Source organism: Ranitomeya imitator, chromosome 6 (assembly GCF_032444005.1).
Source record: "Ranitomeya imitator isolate aRanImi1 chromosome 6, aRanImi1.pri, whole genome shotgun sequence".
NCBI lineage: Eukaryota > Metazoa > Chordata > Amphibia > Anura > Dendrobatidae > Ranitomeya > Ranitomeya imitator.
Genome location: NC_091287.1, coordinates 123,249,913 through 123,269,701, shown reverse-complemented (window position 1 = coordinate 123,269,701; position 19,789 = coordinate 123,249,913). Strand labels below are relative to the sequence as shown.

The 19,789-nt window shown below is 44.4% G+C and overlaps 1 protein-coding gene across 1 annotated transcript in view; it reads left to right on the top strand.

Annotated features, from left to right (window-relative positions):
• Window positions 1-468: 468 nt before the first annotated feature.
• The window catches only part of GASK1A (golgi associated kinase 1A), a 90,351-nt gene continuing 71,030 nt past the window's right edge, over window positions 469-19,789 (top strand). Inside the window, exon 1 of the mRNA XM_069730046.1 lies at window positions 469-851. Within this exon, the coding sequence (XP_069586147.1) occupies window positions 849-851 (3 nt within the window). The 5' untranslated portion in view covers window positions 469-848. The remainder of the gene's footprint in view (window positions 852-19,789) is intronic.

Below are 19,789 nucleotides of genomic sequence, written 5' to 3'. Positions count from 1 at the left end.
AGTCCATGATTGTAAAGATATTTCAGTAAGACTTATCTGTGGTCAGACATAACATGTGTGAGAAGTGTGAGACACCGCTGCTCATCAGTATGGTCCAGTGAAACCTCCTTGTCCAACATTTCTCTATGCAAATGAATAAATGGCATAGCTTTATTTCGTATTAATTGCAATGCATCAAATATTTCCTGGGGAAAATCTTTGCAAAATGTAATTAAATTTGCAATTTAGAAATTATTATTAATTTGTTTTGCATTACAAATTAAACTTTGTAATATTCAATGGTAAGACTTTCATTGTGAAGACAGAACATCAAATAAATGAGCCTTTCCTCTTTCACCCTGCCAGACCCCTTTGAAACATCAGGGGCCCCCTCCTCTGCCTCACCTTAATCCCACCCTCTCCCCCTCCTGTTAGCAGTCTGGTCTGAGCTGGCTCCTCTGTGAGTGACCCAAAAGTTGGCTGAACTTCCTCAGATACTGCACACATAGACACTCACTTAGCCAAGGGGAACCTCATCATGGAAGGAGGGGAACATGAGGCTGATGCTTGATTTATAGCGCAGTAGCTTTTAGGGGAGTGTAGTATATGGGTTGTACATTTTAATGCAAACTAAGCAGAAGAAAGGACTTTTTAAACAGATACAACTGTGGATTCAAAACATCTGGAGAGCATTCCAAGAGAGACTGCAGACAGTGGGGCTGAGCAGGAACCATGTAAACCTGATACCTCTGAGCTGTGAAGTGCTGGGATCCTAAGGAATAAGAGGCTGCAGCACTGGCTGCCTATGGAAAGGAGGACACAAAGCACAGGACTGCTGTGGGTGGCTGCACAGTGCTTCTCTCCAAGACATGGTATGGGTGGCTGTGGGTGACCATCAGGGTGGGAGTGTGAACTCACACATCTTATTCTTCAGGAATCAGCTTGTAACATTTGTCAGATAACCCTTTCACTGCCTTGGGAGGACAAGCCGGTCCCTTTGTTTTAGGCTGCCGTCACACTAGCAGTATTTGGTCAGTATTTTACCTCAGTATCTGTAAGCCAAAACCAGGAGTGGGTGATAAATACAGAAGTGGTGCATATGTTTCTATTATACTTTTCCTCTAATTGTTCCACTCCTGGTTTTGACTTACAAATACTGAGGTAAAATACTGACCAAATACTGCTAGTGTGACGGCAGCCTTAGATACTATGCATTATTATGTCGTAAAATGGTAAAGACAAGCAATAAGCCTTTTATTTTAATGTAGTTGCATTTTGAAAACGTTTTTTACCATCTTTTGTCACTTCATAAAATAAACTTTTATGCCGTTATTTCCCAAAAGAAATGTCTGAATGTTTAGACTACGTTCACACGTTGCGTTTTTGCAGCATTTTTGTTTCCTGTAGGCAAAACCTGCTTTCTTGGCAGTAAAGAAGCTGCTTACAAAAAAAAAACTAGTTTTTGATGCATTTTTGTGCCTTTTTTTGCAGCAGATTAGAAGTGTCATTTATCTGTAGTACGTTTAATAAAGTTTGGTTTTATTCACTAAATATACTGCAAAAATGCAGAGTTGCGTTTTTTTTAAGCTTTTTTTTGAACTTTTTCATTGCTTTCTATGGGGAAAAAAATGCTGCAAAAACGCTGAAAGAAGTGACCTGATACAGTTTACAAAAAAGTTTTCCAATTCATTCAGGGAAAAAAAAAAACAATCGTGTGCAGGAGATTTCTGAAATCTCATAGCTTTTGCTGGTAATGTACAAATAAGCTTTTAGTTTGCATTAAAAAAAAAAAAAAAAACCCTGAAAAAAAAAGCCTCAAAAACGCAACATGTGAACATAGCCTTAGTGTTGTTAGAAAGTCGATATATCGATGAAGTGTTAGACTGCAATCACAAAAAGAATAATTTTTTGGTGAAAAAACTCAACAATAAAAGTTCACAGGTTGCAAACATTTCTGTGGCTTGTGCCATTTACCTGAAACGACCTCAAACTGATTTTCGGTTGTAGAAATTTCTTCAAGAAATCTGCGGCATGTGAAGAAATCCTTAGGCTATGTTCCCACGATGAGTTTCTGGTGAGTTTTTTTATGCTGTGTATTTTGGAATAAAGGCAAGTAACCTATTATTCTCAATTGGCACAGAAAATCTGCAACATCCAAATTTCACCAAAAGCTCATGGTGGGAACATAGCCTTAAGGGCTCATTCAGACGAGTGTATGACTGGTCCTTGTGAAATACGGGCCGAGCCGCATACGGACAGTATAGAGATAAATGCGAGTTATTGGTGTAGTTCACCTGAACTCGCAGCACAAACTTTTTTGATCCATCAAAATAAGTCAATGGGTGAGCAAAAAACGGATCACATACTGGTTACCATATCTACAGTATAGTATCATTTTTGTACAGATAAACTGCAATTATTAACATAAACTATTTTGTAATTTGTTATTTACTAAAATGTTGATGCAAAAACCAGATGACAATATGGATGAAAAATGGACTGTTTTTTTTTCTGGATGGAAAAGTGTCTTGATTGCATACTCAGTCTCATCTTACTTTCAGCCTTGAATCTGTATGAATAAGTCTATATCAGATTTTCACATGTGGACGCTGCAAATTTTCTCCATTCTTCTGCTTGGCAAAACTGCTTATGCTCTGCTACATAAAAATAGTATTTAAGTCTAGCTGAAGTTTTCTTGCAGAGACATCAGACTTTCTAATTGTAAAGACTGGGTTTTAAGCGTACTGACATCCACACTAATCATGAGTACTTTAATAGATCCTCTTTAAGGATCATGCACATGATTGCATTTTGAGTCCGAGTGAGATCCGCCAAAACTTCGGATCACATTCGAACAAATGTTATTCTATGAGGCCAAGGGCGTAACAGGCACAGTGGTTGCCGCTGCAACTGATCCTGGCAGGTCAGGGGCCTGCCGACGCGAGCAGAAACTTCATCTGGATGTGCGTTCTTGGATGCACATCCTGTTGAAATGTATTGCAGCGCACAGACACATCGGATCTGTGCTCTACAATATACGCTGTTGCACAATCAGGTGCCAACAACTGATGTTGGAGTGCACGTGACGGGGTGCATGGCAGTGACAACATACGCTGCCGGCTTTCGAAGAGGATGCGTGTGGCGCAAGAGAGCAGGGAAGGTGAGTATTTATTAATTTATTATTTAAATCAGTGGCCATACTAGTACAAGGATGACAATGGCCTGTGCATTATACTTTATGAATGGCTATGGGGTGCATTATACTTTATGGATGACTATGGGGTGTATTACACTTTATGGATGACTATGGGGATGCATTGTACTATATGGATGATTATGAGGTGCATTATACTTTATGGATGACTATGGGAGTGAATTATACTTTATGGATGACTATGAGGGTGAATTATACTTTATTGATGACTATGAGGTGCATTATGATACACAGATGTCTATGGGCTGTACATTATACTTTATGGATCACTTTGGGGTGCATTATACTTTATGGATGACTATGGGGTGCATTATAGTACATGGATGACTATGGTCTGTGCATTGTACTTTATAGATGACTAGGTGATGCATTATCCTTTATGGTGGACTATGGGCTGTGCATTATACTACATGGATGACTATGCGCTGTGCATTATAGTATATGAAGGATATAACCCAAGAGGGAAACATAATGATTAAATACCCTGCAGTAAATAAATAAACAGCAATAGTGCATGAAAATAATATACGGTACTTAGTTAACATGTTTTTTTATCAAAACAATGCGAAAGCCATCTCACCACTTTATGGTGACTGTAATTTGGACAGTCCTAACTTTAATATTTTAAAAAAATACCGTTTGTCAAGTGGAGAGAAAGGCCGTACTGGGGGGCCCACGGCGCGTAAGGGGAGGCCGCCATGACGGGGTTACGTGGGACCTGGGGAGCTGGAGCTGTTAGAAGGGATACGGTTGGAAGGGGTTAACTGGGAGCTCGAGGGGTGGCTTTAGGGGCATTTTTTGAAAATAAGGGGTGGAACTAGGGGACTGCGGGGAGGGGGCACATAAAAAGGGGCACGCTCCTCACGCAGGCATCCATTTTAGGTGCCTGCGTGACAAGTGAGGAATCACTGTCACACTTACCAGAATGGACGTTGAAGCGATCCTCCAGCGTCTCCGGACGGCAGCCAGCTCCCAGGGGACAGATTGGCTGAATGCATCTGTTAACAGCCTTCTCCAGGGGACATCGGGAGCACCATCGCAGGCACAGCAGGACGGGCGCCGGCCGCGGAGGACTAGGCCTCCGGCGCGCCTAAGCCCGGACATCATCCCCAGGGCCCGGCGCCGAAATAGGAGCCCCTCTGCGGACCCTCCGGTAAGCAGCGCTGTTCCCTCCACCTCACAGCGCGGCGCCGGGAGGAATCCTCCAGCGCGGCGGGGCCTACAACGGGGGGCGGTTCCTTCCTCCCCTCCTTCAGTGTCCGGGCGGCAGGAGCAGGAGCCGGTACTGCGGCCGCCAGCATGCCCACTGGCGCCGCTCAGCGTGGGAGGCAGCGACAGCCGAGGAGACGGGGGTCAGGTGCAGTGGCCCCTCAGCGCTGGGGATTATGCGGGCGGCAGTCGGCTGGCCCTGGCATCAGCGTGCGGCCTTCTGCAGCGCACAGCTCTGGAGTCTTCAACGCAGCAGCGCCCTCTGCTGGTGGTGGCCTGGATACTGCAAGTTCTGCGCCCTCTGCTGGTGGTGGCCTGGATATTACAGCTTCAGCGCCCTCTGCTGGTGGTGGCCGGGATTTTCCTGCAGCAGCGCCCTCTGCTGGTGATGGCCGGGATTTTCCTGGATCTGCGCCCTCTGCTGGTGATGGCCGGAGCTTTCCTGGATCTGCGTCCTCTGCTGGTGGTGTCGGAAATTTTCCGGATTCCGGCAGGCGACATTCCGTCGCTTCGGGACGCAGTGTCGGGGACGTATCCGTGGCAAGGAGCCGCACATCTTCCATCGGGCGGCAGGATGCTAGCTCGGCCTTTTCCCCTTCCGCAGCACCAGGGCAGTCGACGGCATCACCGGGTCGCCTGGACACGGATACGGCCGCCAGGAGCTCGGCGGGCAACATCGCGGATCAAGCCGGTCGGGATGCAGGACACCTTCGGCTGGGAGCTGGATCTTCGGCTGCTGGGCTCACAGCACCCAGGCAGCTAGGTGAGAACATTTTCCCTATCTTTAATTTGCCAGGCATAGTTTCCCCTGAAGCTAGGAATAGTGACATTACTTCGGGAGTTGCTAGCGGGGGTATGGGTTTAATCCTTAGAGGTTTAGGGGAGCTAGCGGGCTTGTGGGGGTCCGGTCTTAGCAGGGGGTCTTTGCCGTCAGCTGCTTGGTTGGGAAATACGGGGTCGTTTGAGGGGTCTAGACAGTTGTCTGAAGTTACGGGTACATCCAGCAGTGCGGGTCCTGCGGCGGACACGGGGAGCTCATCAAGGGAGAAGGACGGAACAGCACCAGCGCTATCCACAGGGCCCGGGTCAGGGATTGATGCATCAGGTGAAGGAGATTTGCGGGATAAGGAAAAGGAGGATGTACCGCAACTAGACGATGCGGCTAGGGGGGAGGTCTATGTCTGCTTCGAGGGCCTGTTAGGGGCACATTTAAAATAGGAGGTTAGGGAAAAAATCTGGAAAGGGGAGTACATAGAAATATTTTCTCTTTTACCCCTAGAGAGATTTAATTTGGATAGACCTAGAAGGGAGGACTCTAAAAAAGAAGATGAGGAGAAACGGAGATATAGGCTGATTCCCAGATCATTTTCAAATTGGCTGCAAGCTTTCGCTATTATGGCTAGCGTAATCGGGGAGAAGGCCCCGGAAAATTGCTCGGCATTATTTTGTTACTTAGATGCCATAGGGGAGGCTTACAGGACCTATGGGGGACAGGGTTGGTTACGCTATGACGAACAGTTTCGTCAGCGTAAGGCTTTTAGGCCAAGTATCAGGTGGGATCACAAGGACATAGCGTTGTGGATGAGAGTTATGGTCCCGTCCCGTTTAGGTCAGACCAGCCAGCCTTTTCACGGGGGCGCCGGGAGTTCAGGGCAGTCAGGACACTCGGCGGCTTTGCAGAAGGGACTGTGTTTCGCCTTCAATGATGGCGTATGCAGATTCGGGAGCAAGTGTAAATATAGGCACGAGTGTTCAACCTGCGGGGGGGTGCATAGCGCTTCAAAATGTTTCAGGGGTAACAGGCAAAAAGTTGGAGATTCAGCTAACAAAAGGGGTGACTCCGGTGCAGTGGGTCGTGATGGAGGCCTTTCTAAGTAGATACCCCGATAAGTCAGCTGCAGTTTTATTGCGCAACGGTTTTAAGGAGGGTTTCAAAATCCCTTACGTTGAGCAGGATGTTAGTTTAAAAAGAAAAAATTTGAAATCGGCGTTACAATTCCCGGAGGTCGTGTCGGAGAAGTTGAATAAGGAAGTTGCTCTGGGAAGAATGGCAGGCCCGTTTGTCACCCTTCCGATTGCAAATCTGAGGGTGTCACCTCTTGGCGTGGTCCCTAAGAAAGAACCTAATAAATTTAGGTTAATCCATCACCTGTCGTTTCCGAAGGGATCTTTGGTTAATGATGGTATTGATCCCGAGTTGAGTTCGGTGTCGTACTTATCATTCGATTCAGCGATGGAGTGGGTTCGAGCATGTGGAAAGGGGGCTAAGTTGGCAAAAACCGACATCGAAGCGGCATTTTGTTTGTTGCCAGTTCATCCTGACAGTTTGCATTTATTGGGTTGTTTTTGGGATGGCGGCTTCTTTGTTGATCGTTGTCTTCCCATGGGTTGCTCGATTTCATGTGCTTACTTTGAGGCCTTCAGCACGTTCCTAGAATGGGTGGTGAAAGATGTGTCTGGGATACGCTCATGTTCGCACTATCTGGATGACTTTCTGTTTATAGGACCAGCGGAATCAGCAGATTGTTCGATTTTGTTGCATACAATGGAGAGTGTGACAAAAAACTTCGGGGTGCCTTTGGCGGAGGATAAAACAGTTGGTCCGGTGACAGTGTTGAGCTTCCTAGGCATTGAAATCGACACGGTAGCAATGGAATGTAGGCTACCTGCAGACAAGGTTACCGCGTTGCGCCAAGATGTGGTTAATACGATTGGTTTGAAAAAGATAAATTTGCGCAGTTTGCAATCGTTGTTAGGGAAATTGAACTTTGCATGTAGGATCATGCCGATGGGTCGAGCGTTCTGCCGCCGCCTATCCTTGGCAACAGTAGGGGTAAAGTCCCCTTTGCATTTCATCAGGATAAAGAAAGAGTTTCGGGACGATTTGAAGATGTGGGCGGATTTTCTTGACGAGTACAATGGCAGATCTCTGTGGATTCAGCCGGTGGCAGATGCCACCTCCTTGGGCATTTTGGTGCATGTCGTTGAAACGAGTGGCTTTGGTCTTTTCTTTCATGGTAGCTGGTCAGCAGCGGCTTGGCCAGAAGAATGGAAGGAGGAGGGATTAACAAACAACCGGCTACTGTTGCATTTTTTCCCCAGGGTAGTTGCGTTGGCCCTGTGGGGTGACAAATTGAGGAATTTGAAGATTTCTTTTCATTGTGAGCATGTTGGAACGGTGACGGCGGTAAACTCATTGTCAGCGGCTACGCCTGCAGTAGTGAAGGTCTTGCAGCACTTGGTTTTCCTGGGTCTTAAGTTTAACTCATGGATTGTATCTGAAGTTAGTTTGTCAGCGCCTGATCCAATAGTTGTTGCTCTTTCTCAATTTCAGTGGCAGCTTTTCCGGGATTTGGCACCACAGGTGGAGAGCGCGGGCCGGGATTGTCCAGTGGAGTTGTGGAACCTGCCGCGAGGGCCGTAACAGAGTTATTTACCAAATCGCTTGCGGATTCATCTTGGTCTCATTATAATCAGGCTTGGAGCTTGTGGGAATCCTGGATGTCAAGTATGGATCAGGATATGGAGGAGGAGTATGGTTTACTGTTGTTCTTAGGTCATCATTGGGAGGCAGGTTGGTCTGTGACACGTTTGAATAAGTTTCTGGCGGGGCTAGCCTTCAACCTTAAATGGAGGGGGGGTAAGGATATAACTAAATCCTTCTTGGTTCGGCAAGTTGTTCGGGGTTGGAAGAAAGGCTGGAAGGCTTCGGACGGTCGGCGACCCGTATCTTATGAGGTGCTCTCAGCCATTGAGCGGAAGTTGCAAGAGGTGTGTTTTTCCGAATGGGAAGTGGTTCTGTTCCGTGCAGCCTTTTCTTTGGCCTTCTTTGGGGCATTTCGGTTAGGTGAGTTGGTTAGCCCGTCCGTTAGTAAAAAAGGTATTTTGTTAAGAGAAAACGTGGATGTCGAAGGGAATAAGGTGGTGGTGTTTATTAAGGCTTCAAAAACGGACGTGTATGGGAAAGGGTGCAAAGTGGTGTTGTTCAATGCTGAAGGATCCCCGGTGTGCCCGGTGGCATCCGTGAAGAAGTACATGGCAAAGGGCGGGGTGTTAGACGAGCCATTCCTGGTGCACGAAAATGGGTCTTTCTTGTCCCGTTTTCAGTTTATTTCTGTTTTTAGGAAATGTTTGGCGGCTGCGGGCTTACCTGCAACACAATATAGTGGTCACTCCTTCAGGATCGGGGCAGCGACTGAGGCCGCTAGGTGGGGCCTTGGTGAGGATGTGGTTCAGAGAATTGGGAGGTGGGAATCTTCAAGATTCCGGTCGTATGTTCGCCCAAACCTATTGTGAGTTAGAAGCTGTGTTAAGTTAATTGTTTGTTGCCTTTCTTTCTGTGTTGCAGGGCCTGATCCGATGCTCGTCTGGATCATGGGGCATTCGTATGTTGTATGGGCTGCGTTGCGTGCTGCGGTTCGTCCGGACGGTCATCAGTTGGGTCTTTCTCGAGAGACAGTGACTTTACGATGGATCGGTAAAAGGGGGATGGTGTGGAAGGAATGGTTACCTGAATTTCATCGTTTTGTTAGACTGGATAGAGTGCCGGAGATCGTGGTGATACATTTAGGGGGGAATGATTTGGCTAAACGGTCTTGTAGGGAGTTGATTAAGGATATTAAATTCGATATCCTGAGGTTCTGTGTCATGCTTCCAAAAGTGTTGTTGGTGTGGTCCGACATCATTCCCCGTAAAAGATGGAGAGGTGCTAGATCACATGAGGGGGTGAACAGGGCCCGGATCAAAATAAACAGGGCCATATCTCGGTTTATGGTGAGGAATGGCGCGTTGGCCGTGAGACATGTGGACTTGGAATCGGGTCAAGGAGCTTACTGGAGAGCAGATGGCGTGCACCTGAACGCGGTGGGAAATGATATGTGGTGTTTGGCTATCCGTAGTGGCATTGAATTAAGCTTGAAGGTGTGGAGGGACATGAATGGCTAAGGTGTCAGGCCATTCGTGTTCGTGGCAGGGGTGGAGGTCCTCGAAGTCGGTGGAAATGGTAAATCGTGGTTCAATGGGGTGGGGATCTTGAGAGGTCCTGGACACCCCATGAGAGAATTTAACAAGGCGCGGTACGGTTATCCCGCGTGAGGTGGATTTATGGGCCCCTGGCATGGGGGTGGGTTCGGTGGACCAGGATTGGTTGTTATCTATCCCTGAGCTGGTGCTTTACGGCTGGGGGTAAGACTCATCCTGGGCTGAACATTGTGGAGTTTTTGGGATACTGAGTTTTATAACTTTGGGGCTTCAAGGACCGCCCCTCCTATTCTGGGTTGTTATAAAAGTTCTGTTATATTTTATTTAATAAAATGGCTGCTGTGGCCAATTAAATCCAACATATGTCTCCGTCTGCTGTTTTGAGTACGTTAGAAGTTTATTCTTTAGATTGTTAAGAGGCCTGTTTAAGGGGGTTGGGGTAATTTTTCCAGGTCACGGAACTCACGTATACCCTATGTCAAGAAAGGCCGTACTGGGGGGCCCACGGCGCGAAAGGGGAGGCCGCCATGACGGGGTTACGTGGGACCTGGGGAGCTGGAGCTGTTAGAAGGGATACGGTTGGAAGGGGTTAACTGGGAGCTCGAGGGGTGGCTTTAGGGGCATTTTTTGAAAATAAGGGGTGGAACTAGGGGACTGTGGGGAGGGGGCACATAAAAAGGGGCACGCTCCTCACGCAGGCATCCATTTTAGGTGCCTGCGTGACAAGTGAGGAATCTCCCGCCCACCCTCCCTTTTTTGGTTAGGGTAATGGGGGGGTGAAGTCGGCACGTGGGCTTTTGGAGTATTGTTTTAAGAGGCGCCTAAATGTATTTATTTTGTTATGTGAATGCTGTCAGGGTATTGTCACGGCAGTTGGCGGGGGTGGAGGTCCTCGAAGTCGGTGGAAATGGTAAATCGTGGTTCAATGGGGTGGGGATCTTGAGAGGTCCTGGACACCCCATGAGAGAATTTAACAAGGCGCGGTACGGTTATCCCACGTGAGGTGGATTTATGGGCCCCTGGCATGGGGGTGGGTTCGGTGGACCAGGATTGGTTGTTATCTATCCCTGAGCTGGTGCTTTACGGCTGGGGGTAAGACTCATCCTGGGCTGAACATTGTGGAGTTTTTGGGATACTGAGTGTTATAACTTTGGGGCTTCGAGGACTGCCCCTCCTATTCTGGGTTGTTATAAAAGTTCTGTTATATTTTATTTAATAAAATGGCTGCTGTGGCCAATTAAATCCAACATATGTCTCCGTCTGCTGTTTTGAGTACGTTAGAAGTTTATTCTTTAGATTGTTAAGAGGCCTGTTTAAGGGGGTTGGGGTAATTTTTCCAGGTCACGGAACTCACGTATACCCTATGTCATGCATGTGGAGAAGGAGTGAGCCCAGCTAGTAGACACACAGGCATGGGAGACCACATTAGTATAATGAACAGCTCAAGGAAAGGCAGGACACACCCTTATATGCAAAGGGTGCAAACAGGCTGAAAAAAACTTAAGATATGAACTGGGATATAAACTGGTGTGCATGCAGTGTGTAAGCGCACATTCACACTGAACAGAAAAATGGATATGGAAGATGTGTGCTATGTATTATAGTAATATAAATGACTATGAGCTGCATTATACTACATGGATGACTATGGGCTGTGCAGTATATTATATGGAGGAGTATGGGATGCATTATACTATATTGAAGACTATGGTGGATACATTATACTTCTGTCATGGGGCCCCATGACTTCTATGTATGCCCCTGGAGAGTATAAAGGTTTATTTTTTTTATACATTAAAAAACAGCATCAGAACGGGGGACAGATGGGGGATACATTTACCAGGATGGGGCCCAAGATAAGGGACATATACCATAATGAGCCATCATACTCTAGTTTCGCCACTGTATGGGGCCGTGCACATGTCCAATATTTTCCTCAGAGCGGCTTGATGGGAGTGCACTCGCTGCCTATACAAGTCAATGAGTCCGGTGAAAACAGACTGCTCTCGGATGACATCCAAGTGTGGTCCGATTTCCACAGACTGACAGATTGGAGAAGATGGAGACATTTTTTTTTTTACATCTTCTCATCTGAGAAAATTGGAAAACACTATGCTCACACTCTGATCAAACTCTAATCAGAGTTTGATCAGTGTGTGATTAGCATAATCGCCTGATTCTCTAGGATGAGAGAATATACGCTAATGTGACCATGGCCTCAGTAGACATATACAGTGGCTTCCCATTTACATTAATACCACATTACTCCATTTCTTAAATGTTCTTAACTATCAAATCTTCAATAATGCATTCATAAAATTGCTCCAAGATTGCCTTGCGCAGGCGTGTACTATGGAGGACAGAGAATGAACTTCAATCCAATATTGCAGCCGGCGGGTAAGGAAAGGGTGAATCAAGCACCCGAAAACCCCGCCCCTATGGCTGAAAATTGTTCCCTCCAAATTCAGGTGACAGTGTCCCTTTAAAGGGAATCTGACAGGTCCTCCATGCCCTCAACCCCACCAGAATTTGTATATGTATTGCTAAATTCCCTGCTTTACCAGCCCTCTATACCCTTAGTCATCTAAACACATACCGTATTTAAAAAAAAAAAGTATTTAGAAACTCCATTTTTCTTATGCAAATCAACGTTTTGACTAGTCAGAGCGGCGTTAGTTTCCCCAGACTAGTCGTCCCTTTCTGCATGTTATCTTGCCTCTGTGGGCATGATAACATGATCAGCGCCCTGTAAATCTCGGGCATGCAGGCAGCTTTCTTCAGCCACGCCATTGCGCATTTGTAGTCAGGTGAATGCTTCTCTGCTTCATTGGCGCACTGCACATGACCAGAAGGCCACAAGATGGCCACTGAGGAGCCGAAGATCAGCAGGGACAAGAAGAGCTATCTATAAGCACTGCTGAAGGAAGCCGCTTGAATGCACAGGGTTTGCAGAGAGCTGGAGATGAGGTCAGCTCTTGAAAATCATGTTATCACGTCCACAGGAACAAGCTAACATGCATAGAGGGACTACTAGTATGGGGAAACTAGTCAGAAGGTTCATTGCAGAAAAACTAAGAGTATAAAGAGCTGGTTAGACAGGGAATTTAGCAATACATATGCAAATGCTGGTGGGTTGGAGGGCGTGGTGGATCTCTGGGTTCCCTTTAAATGAGCATTTCTCTCTATTAGAATGCAAATTGCCTCTTCAGAGAGAAAGAGGACTTGAACTCTATAGTGCCACCTGTTGAAAACAGCGATCCTACAAGTCACTATCAACCCTTTAATAAGTCTTGCAATATGACTTAGGATAAAAGCCAAATCAGAATCTCAGTTTGTGTTTCTGGCTATTGGCCCTCATCAGTGCAAAGTATGAGAAGTGATTTGGCTAGGTGAGAGGCTCTGGACTGGGGTCTAAGGGGTAACGTTTCTCCTTTTGAAGAGTGACATACCAGCACTGGCATGTCAAGGTAAGGAGGCTTATTCGCTGTGACATGCCAGAGCAAGACTCGTTAAAGGGTTGATATTGACTTGTAGGATTGCTACTAGCAATAGGTGGCGCTGCAGAGTTCAAGTCCTCTTTCTCTCTGGAGAGGCAATTTGCATATTAAATTTCCCAGAGGAGCATTGCAAGGCGAATAAGCCTCCTTACTTTGACATTCTAGAGCTGCCACAATGAGAAACATTAACCCTTAAGTCTCTATTACAAGTTAGGGACACAAATTCATGAAGCCCACAAAATTTTAATAAAAAGCACCACCAAGCTTGTCATACTCTCAAAGACCAGCTTAGTGTTGCCCTCTTTTTACGTCTACTGGAGCTGCAAAATTTGTATCCATAACCCCCATGAAATATAATGGGGTCAGTTGCAAACATACATTAACTGCTCTGTCCTTTTGCTTATTTCCAGGAGTACGAAATTCTGCTTGGAGTTATTATTATTACTATTACTATACATTTTTATAGCGCCATTTATTCCATGGCGCTTTACATGTGAATACGGGGCAAATATAGACAAACACATTAAACATGAGCAGATAACAAGGCACACGAGTACATAAGGAGGGAGGACCCTGCCCGCGAGGGCTCACAGTCTGCAGGGGGTGGGTGAGGATACACTAGGAGAGGGAAGAGCTGGCTGTGCGGCTGTTCAGTAGGTTGAGGATCACTGCAGGCTGTAGGCTTGTCGGAAGAGATGAGTCTTCAGGTTCTTTTTGAAGGTTTCTATGGTAGGCGCGAGTCTGATGTGTTGGGGTAGAGAGCTCCAGAGTATGGGGGAAGCACGGGAGAAGTCTTGGATGCGGTTATGGGAAGAAGAGATGAGAGGGGAGTAGAGAAGGAGGTCTTGGGAGGATCGGAGGTTGCGTGTAGATAGGTACCGGGAGACCATGTCACAGATGTATGGAGGAGACAGGTTGTGGATGGCTTTGTATGTCAGTGTGAGGGTTTTGAACTGGAGTCTCTGGGCGATAGGAAGCCAGTGAAGGGCTTGACACAGGGGAGAGGCTGGGGAATAGCGGGGGGACAGGTAGATTAGTCGGGCAGCAGAGTGTAGAATGGATTGGAGCGGTGCCAGAGTGCTAGAGGGGAGTCCAGAGAGTAGGAGGTTGCAGTAGTCGAGGCGGGAGATGATAAGGGCATGCACTAGGGTTTTTGCAGTGTTGTGGTCAAGGTAAATTGCAAAGATACTTGTTTTTTTTGCAATTCTTCCCATTTAAGAAGATGAGTTTCAGCGCCCTTCTAGGGGTCAGGCACTGGACCACCACTAATGTCTCTATAACAAGTTTTCAACAATTGGTACCCTTTAATCAGTTCAGCAATCTAATCCAATTATGTTGCAGTGATAAGCCATATAAATTGATAATATACTTTAACGGTATGTGCACACGTCAGGATATTTTCCTGACAAATTCCTGAGAATTCTGCCAGAAATCCGCGTGCTTTTTTCGCATGGATTTCTCGCGGAATTTGCGCATTTTTTTGCGCAGATTTTGTGCGGATTTTTTGCGTTTTTTTTTTTTTTTTCCTGAATGACCTTTTTGATAGCAAATCCGCAAAAAATCCGGAAAAAGATTGAGCATGTCCGGATTTTTTGCGGGATGCGTTTTTTTTGCGGAAAAAAACGCTAACATCTGCACAAAAAATGCGGAATGCATTCTATATGATAGGATGCATAATGTTAGCATTTTTTTACCGGATTTATAGCGTTTTTATGGCGAAAATCCTCTAAAAAAACGCTAAAAATCCTAACGTGTGCACATACCCTAAACCTAACACCCAGTGATCGAAAATATATTGATCCATTGATACTAGTCCCAAATTAAGTATCTGCAATCCCAAAATCTGCTTGACATCATAGTGTTTTGCTACTTTTGTTTTGCTATGTTCTATGCGCTGATTAGTAATCATTTAGGGTGATGCGATTGCCATTAATACTTCTGATGTTGTTACTAACGAAATACATTTGTAATAAAGCGCTATTTGCAAGATATCAAAACAATGGAGTAGAAACTGGAATGCTCTTGGCGTTTGTCCAATACTTTTTCATGTTGTGGAAAGGAGACATAATCTTTGCCAGGAAATAATTTATGTCAGTAAGCTGGGCAGCCATGTTTATAAGAATGTTGGCTATAAAAATAAAAAAAAAGGTAGAAAAGCAAAACCAAAGTAAATTATTGTGAATTTTTTATCTTCCTGCACAGGAGAAGTGTGGAATTTCATGAACGTGCTTTCCAGGTCACTTAGCTTGGAAACGTGAACTAACAGACTTCACAGCTGAGCTCCTGAATGCCTTTGTAGAAATCTGATACCGTCTTTTCCTTAGCAAATGTTTAAGCTATCAGAATTGCCTTTTTCCATTCTCTGCTCGGACATTACTGTAAAAGCAATACGCACATTCCCTCCCCCCCCCCCCCCCCCCCCCCGTCTAATTGGTTTGTTTCATAGTTTTCAAATAAAAATAAAAATGTTAAAAAAAAATAAAAAATACAAAACATCAGTACCTACTGGTTCTCAGTTTCAACATGTATTATAGCCCAGAGCTGCATTCACAATTCTACCCAAGCCAGAACTATATTATTCTTTGCAGGCTCAGTGTCTGCACACCTGAGTCTACTCACACTGAGGATTTATAAATGCGGAGGACACGAGAGCAAACAGGTATATAAAAAATAGAAAGTTTATTAACACACTATAAATATAATAATAAACAAAAAGTACATACTAAATGCAGGAACAACACATGAGAGCACCAAGGACTCCACACCGAATACTAAGCTGGGTAGCTGCCATATCCCAAAAAAGTGTTATATGCTATAAGTAGATCACATAAAGGCAGCCTGCCCGCACCCATAAACCTAACAGTGCCCCCACTCACGCCCGGTCCTGGACTCCCCATCGTGTGCTTACAGGTGAGCACCCTCATAACCTCAGGATGATTTAATGTTAGACCATGGGTTACTGTTTATGGGTGCGGGCAGGCTGCCTTTATGTGATCTACCTATAGCATATAACACTTTTTTGGGATATGGCAGCTACCCAGCTTAGTATTCGGTGTGGAGTCCTTGGTGCTCTCATGTGTTGTTCCTGCATTTAGTATGTACTTTTTGTTTATTATTATATTTATAGTGTGTTAATAAACTTTCTATTTTTTATATACCTGTTTGCTCTCGTGTCCTCCGCATTTATAATTATTATTTTGAGCGGGTTTTGTTTTGTATGACGAGGTGGCTTGTACTTATTACAGCCACAGATGTAACGCTGACATAATGTTTTTGAGGTTTTTGTGCCTCACACTGAGGATTTGTAGCCTACCATTTTAGCCTTGTTATATGGTGGAGAAACCTCCGGGCCACCTCAGAAACCAGGGATTGGATACGACTAAAACATCCCTAATAGAGATACAAATTATCAGAAAATATAGGCACCTCCACAAAAATACAAACAATACCTACAGAGAAAGGAAGCAAATGCCCAATATAAATGAATTTAAATCTTTATTAATTCACAAAAAGAAGCAAATAGACATAGACGATAAAAGGAGAAAAAATGCAGAGTTGCCAAGTCATTCAGACATATACAAAATATACTTCTGGAAAAATTGCCCATAATGTACCATAATAACACCTACAAAAATGCACTGTAAGGAATGAACAAACTGGTATCAATATATAAACCAAACTGAAGAAGTGGAACTCTAATAGTCATACTGGGAAAGCGCAAGTGCAAACAGTGGACAGTTTAATTAAAAGACCAAATAATCATAACTAGATAAAGTGCTGCGCCTAGTATTCCTTCACATACCATATTGAATTCATAGTACCAAGTGTTCAATAAATGAGGTATGGAAGTAAAGTGAATAAAAGCACAATACATTACTCGTATTTAAAGCTGTGCAAATAAGGGTCTAACAATAAAGTGCATATAAGTAAAAATAAATTAGAACATAAGGTACAGTGCATATGTTGCAGAGTGCGTCTTCTTGCAGTCACCGCTGTACTTAAGAAAGCTTCAATCAGCAAGATATCTTGAGTAAACAGTATTTACTTCATACTGGATAAACATGAGATACAATTCAGTGTCACACAGTCCGTGCACTGAACACAACACATTCATGAAGAAAAGCAAAACATAAAGTAAGAAAACAACCAACAACTGAGAGCTTCCCTCCCCACATTACAGCAAGTATATAACTTTACACACTATCGCCATCTGCTGTCTGGTTAGTATAAAGTCCTCCTTTCACTTATAATAAGTCCTAATCTGTTGCATATGCCAACAACCTTTCTCAACAGTAAGGACTTATTCAATCAAACCCAACTTTTTTATTAGTCTCTGATGTTTATCAGCATTCAACGCCTTCGTGAAAATGTCTGCTGTCACTTCTTCAGTAGGACAGTACTCTAACTTCAAGACTCCTTGTTCCTGATGATCTCTCAAGAAATGATATTTCACATCAATATGCTTGGTTCTTGGATTGACTCTTTCCATCTGAGCAAGAACAAGACATCCTTGATTGTCCTCTTTTAGTTTTGTTGGTGCCAACTGTGGTTGTCCTAATTCTGTCAACAATTGTCTTAACCACAGTACTTCTTGACTCGCATGTGCTACGGCAACATATTCTGCTTCTGTTGAAGATAGTGTCATAATTGACTGTTTCTTACTTGTCCAACTTATTGGTCCACCTGAGAGGAAAAAAATATAGTAACGAAAAAGAAAATCCAGCTCACCATAGTAACAGTTCAACTCGGAGCACGGAAACGCTGTGTCAAGGCGTGGGGAATCCAAAAAGCAAAAAAAGAATATCCAGCTCAACGAGACAGTGAAAAGTAAAAACTTGGTACTTTATTCACTTCATGTAGAAGCAGAGGATAAAAACATCAGCACAATAAGGATAAGAACACTATCTATCTACGCGTTTCAGGTGACAAAGCACCCTTAATCATGATATCTAGTGTCTAGCCTGTTCCGTGCTTTTTATGTAAGAATCCATTGAACACACCGGTGCAATGGTCAGGTGGAAAAGTAATCCACTGAGAATGAAAACACCTGGTGGTAAATGTGAACCAGCAATTGGCCACATGAAACAAAAAGTTCACGGAATAGGCAGAAATAGAAAAAAAGAAACACATATGTACTTTAACTGAACATAATACAAGAATATATGGAACACAACAAATCTTGTCACTAAATAATGTAACAATAATGATCTTATGCAACGACAAATGTCCAAAATGCATAAATACGCAAACTGCATGATGGTAAATTTTTCTTGAGATGGAAAAAAGCAGAACTTGAGCGGAATCCGAAGAGGAAGACTTCATTGGATGATCAGCATGCATGTCACCTTAGTCAGTGTTAGGAGATGCCATCACAAGAGAAAAGGGTAAAAAGAAAAAAAAAAATATATATATATATTTATTTAAACTAACAAATTTCTCGAAATAATTAACTAGTCCAAAACCTGTAAAAATAATATACAAACACAAATCTGAGAAGCATACAGTGGGGCAAAAAAGTATTTAGTCAGTCAGCAATAGTGCAAGTTCCACCACTTAAAAAGATGAGAGGCGTCTGTAATTTACATCATAGGTAGACCTCAACTATGGGAGACAAACTGAGAAAAAAAAATCCAGAAAATCACATTGTCTGTTTTTTTTTATCATTTTATTTGCATATTATGGTGGAAAATAAGTATTTGGTCAGAAACAATCAATCAAGATTTCTGGCTCTCACAGACCTGTAACTTCTTCTTTAAGAGTCTCCTCTTTCCTCCACTCATTACCTGTAGTAATGACACCTGTTTAAACTTGTTATCAGTATAAAAAGACACCTGTGCACACCCTCAAACAGTCTGACTCCAAACTCCACTATGGTGAAGACCAAAGAGCTGTCAAAGGACACCAGAAACAAAATTGTAGCCCTGCACCAGGCTGGGAAGACTGAATCTGCAATAGCCAACCAGCTTGGAGTGAAGAAATCAACAGTGGGAGCAATAATTAGAAAATGGAAGACATACAAGACCACTGATAATCTCCCTCGATCTGGGGCTCCACGCAAAATTCCACCCCGTGGGGTCAGAATGATCACAAGAACGGTGAGCAAAAATCCCAGAACCACGCGGGGGGACCTAGTGAATGAACTGCAGAGAGCTGGGACCAATGTAACAAGGCCTACCATAAGTAACACACTACGCCACCATGGACTCAGATCCTGCAGTACCAGACGTGTCCCACTGCTTAAGCCAGTACATGTCCGGGCCCGTCTGAAGTTTGCTAGAGAGCATTTGGATGATCCAGAGGAGTTTTGGGAGAATGCCCTATGGTCTGATGAAACCAAACTGCAAAGGTTTGGTAGAAACACAACTTGTCGTGTTTGGAGGAAAAAGAATACTGAGTTGCATCCATCAAACACCATACCTACTGTAAAACATGGTGGTGGAAACATCATGCTTTGGCGCTGTTTCTCTGCAAAGGGGCCAGGACGACTGATCCGGGTACATGAAAGAATGAATGGGGCCATGTATCGTGAGATTTTGAGTGCAAACCTCCTTCCATCAGCAAAGGCATTGAAGATGAAACGTGGCTGGGTCTTTCAACATGACAATGATCCAAAGCACACCGCCAGGGCAACAAAGGAGTGGCTTCGTAAGAAGCATTTCAAGGTCCTGGAGTGGCCTAGCCAGTCTCCAGATCTCAACCCTATAGAAAACCTTTGGAGGGAGTTGAAAGTCCGTGTTGCCAAGCGAAAAGCCAAAAACATCACTGCTCTAGAGGAGATCTGCATGGAGGAATGGGCCAACATACCAACAACAGTGTGTGGCAACCTTGTGAAGACTTACAGAAAACGTTTGACCTCTGTCATTGCCAACAAAGGATATATTACAAAGTATTGAGATGAAATTTTGTTTCT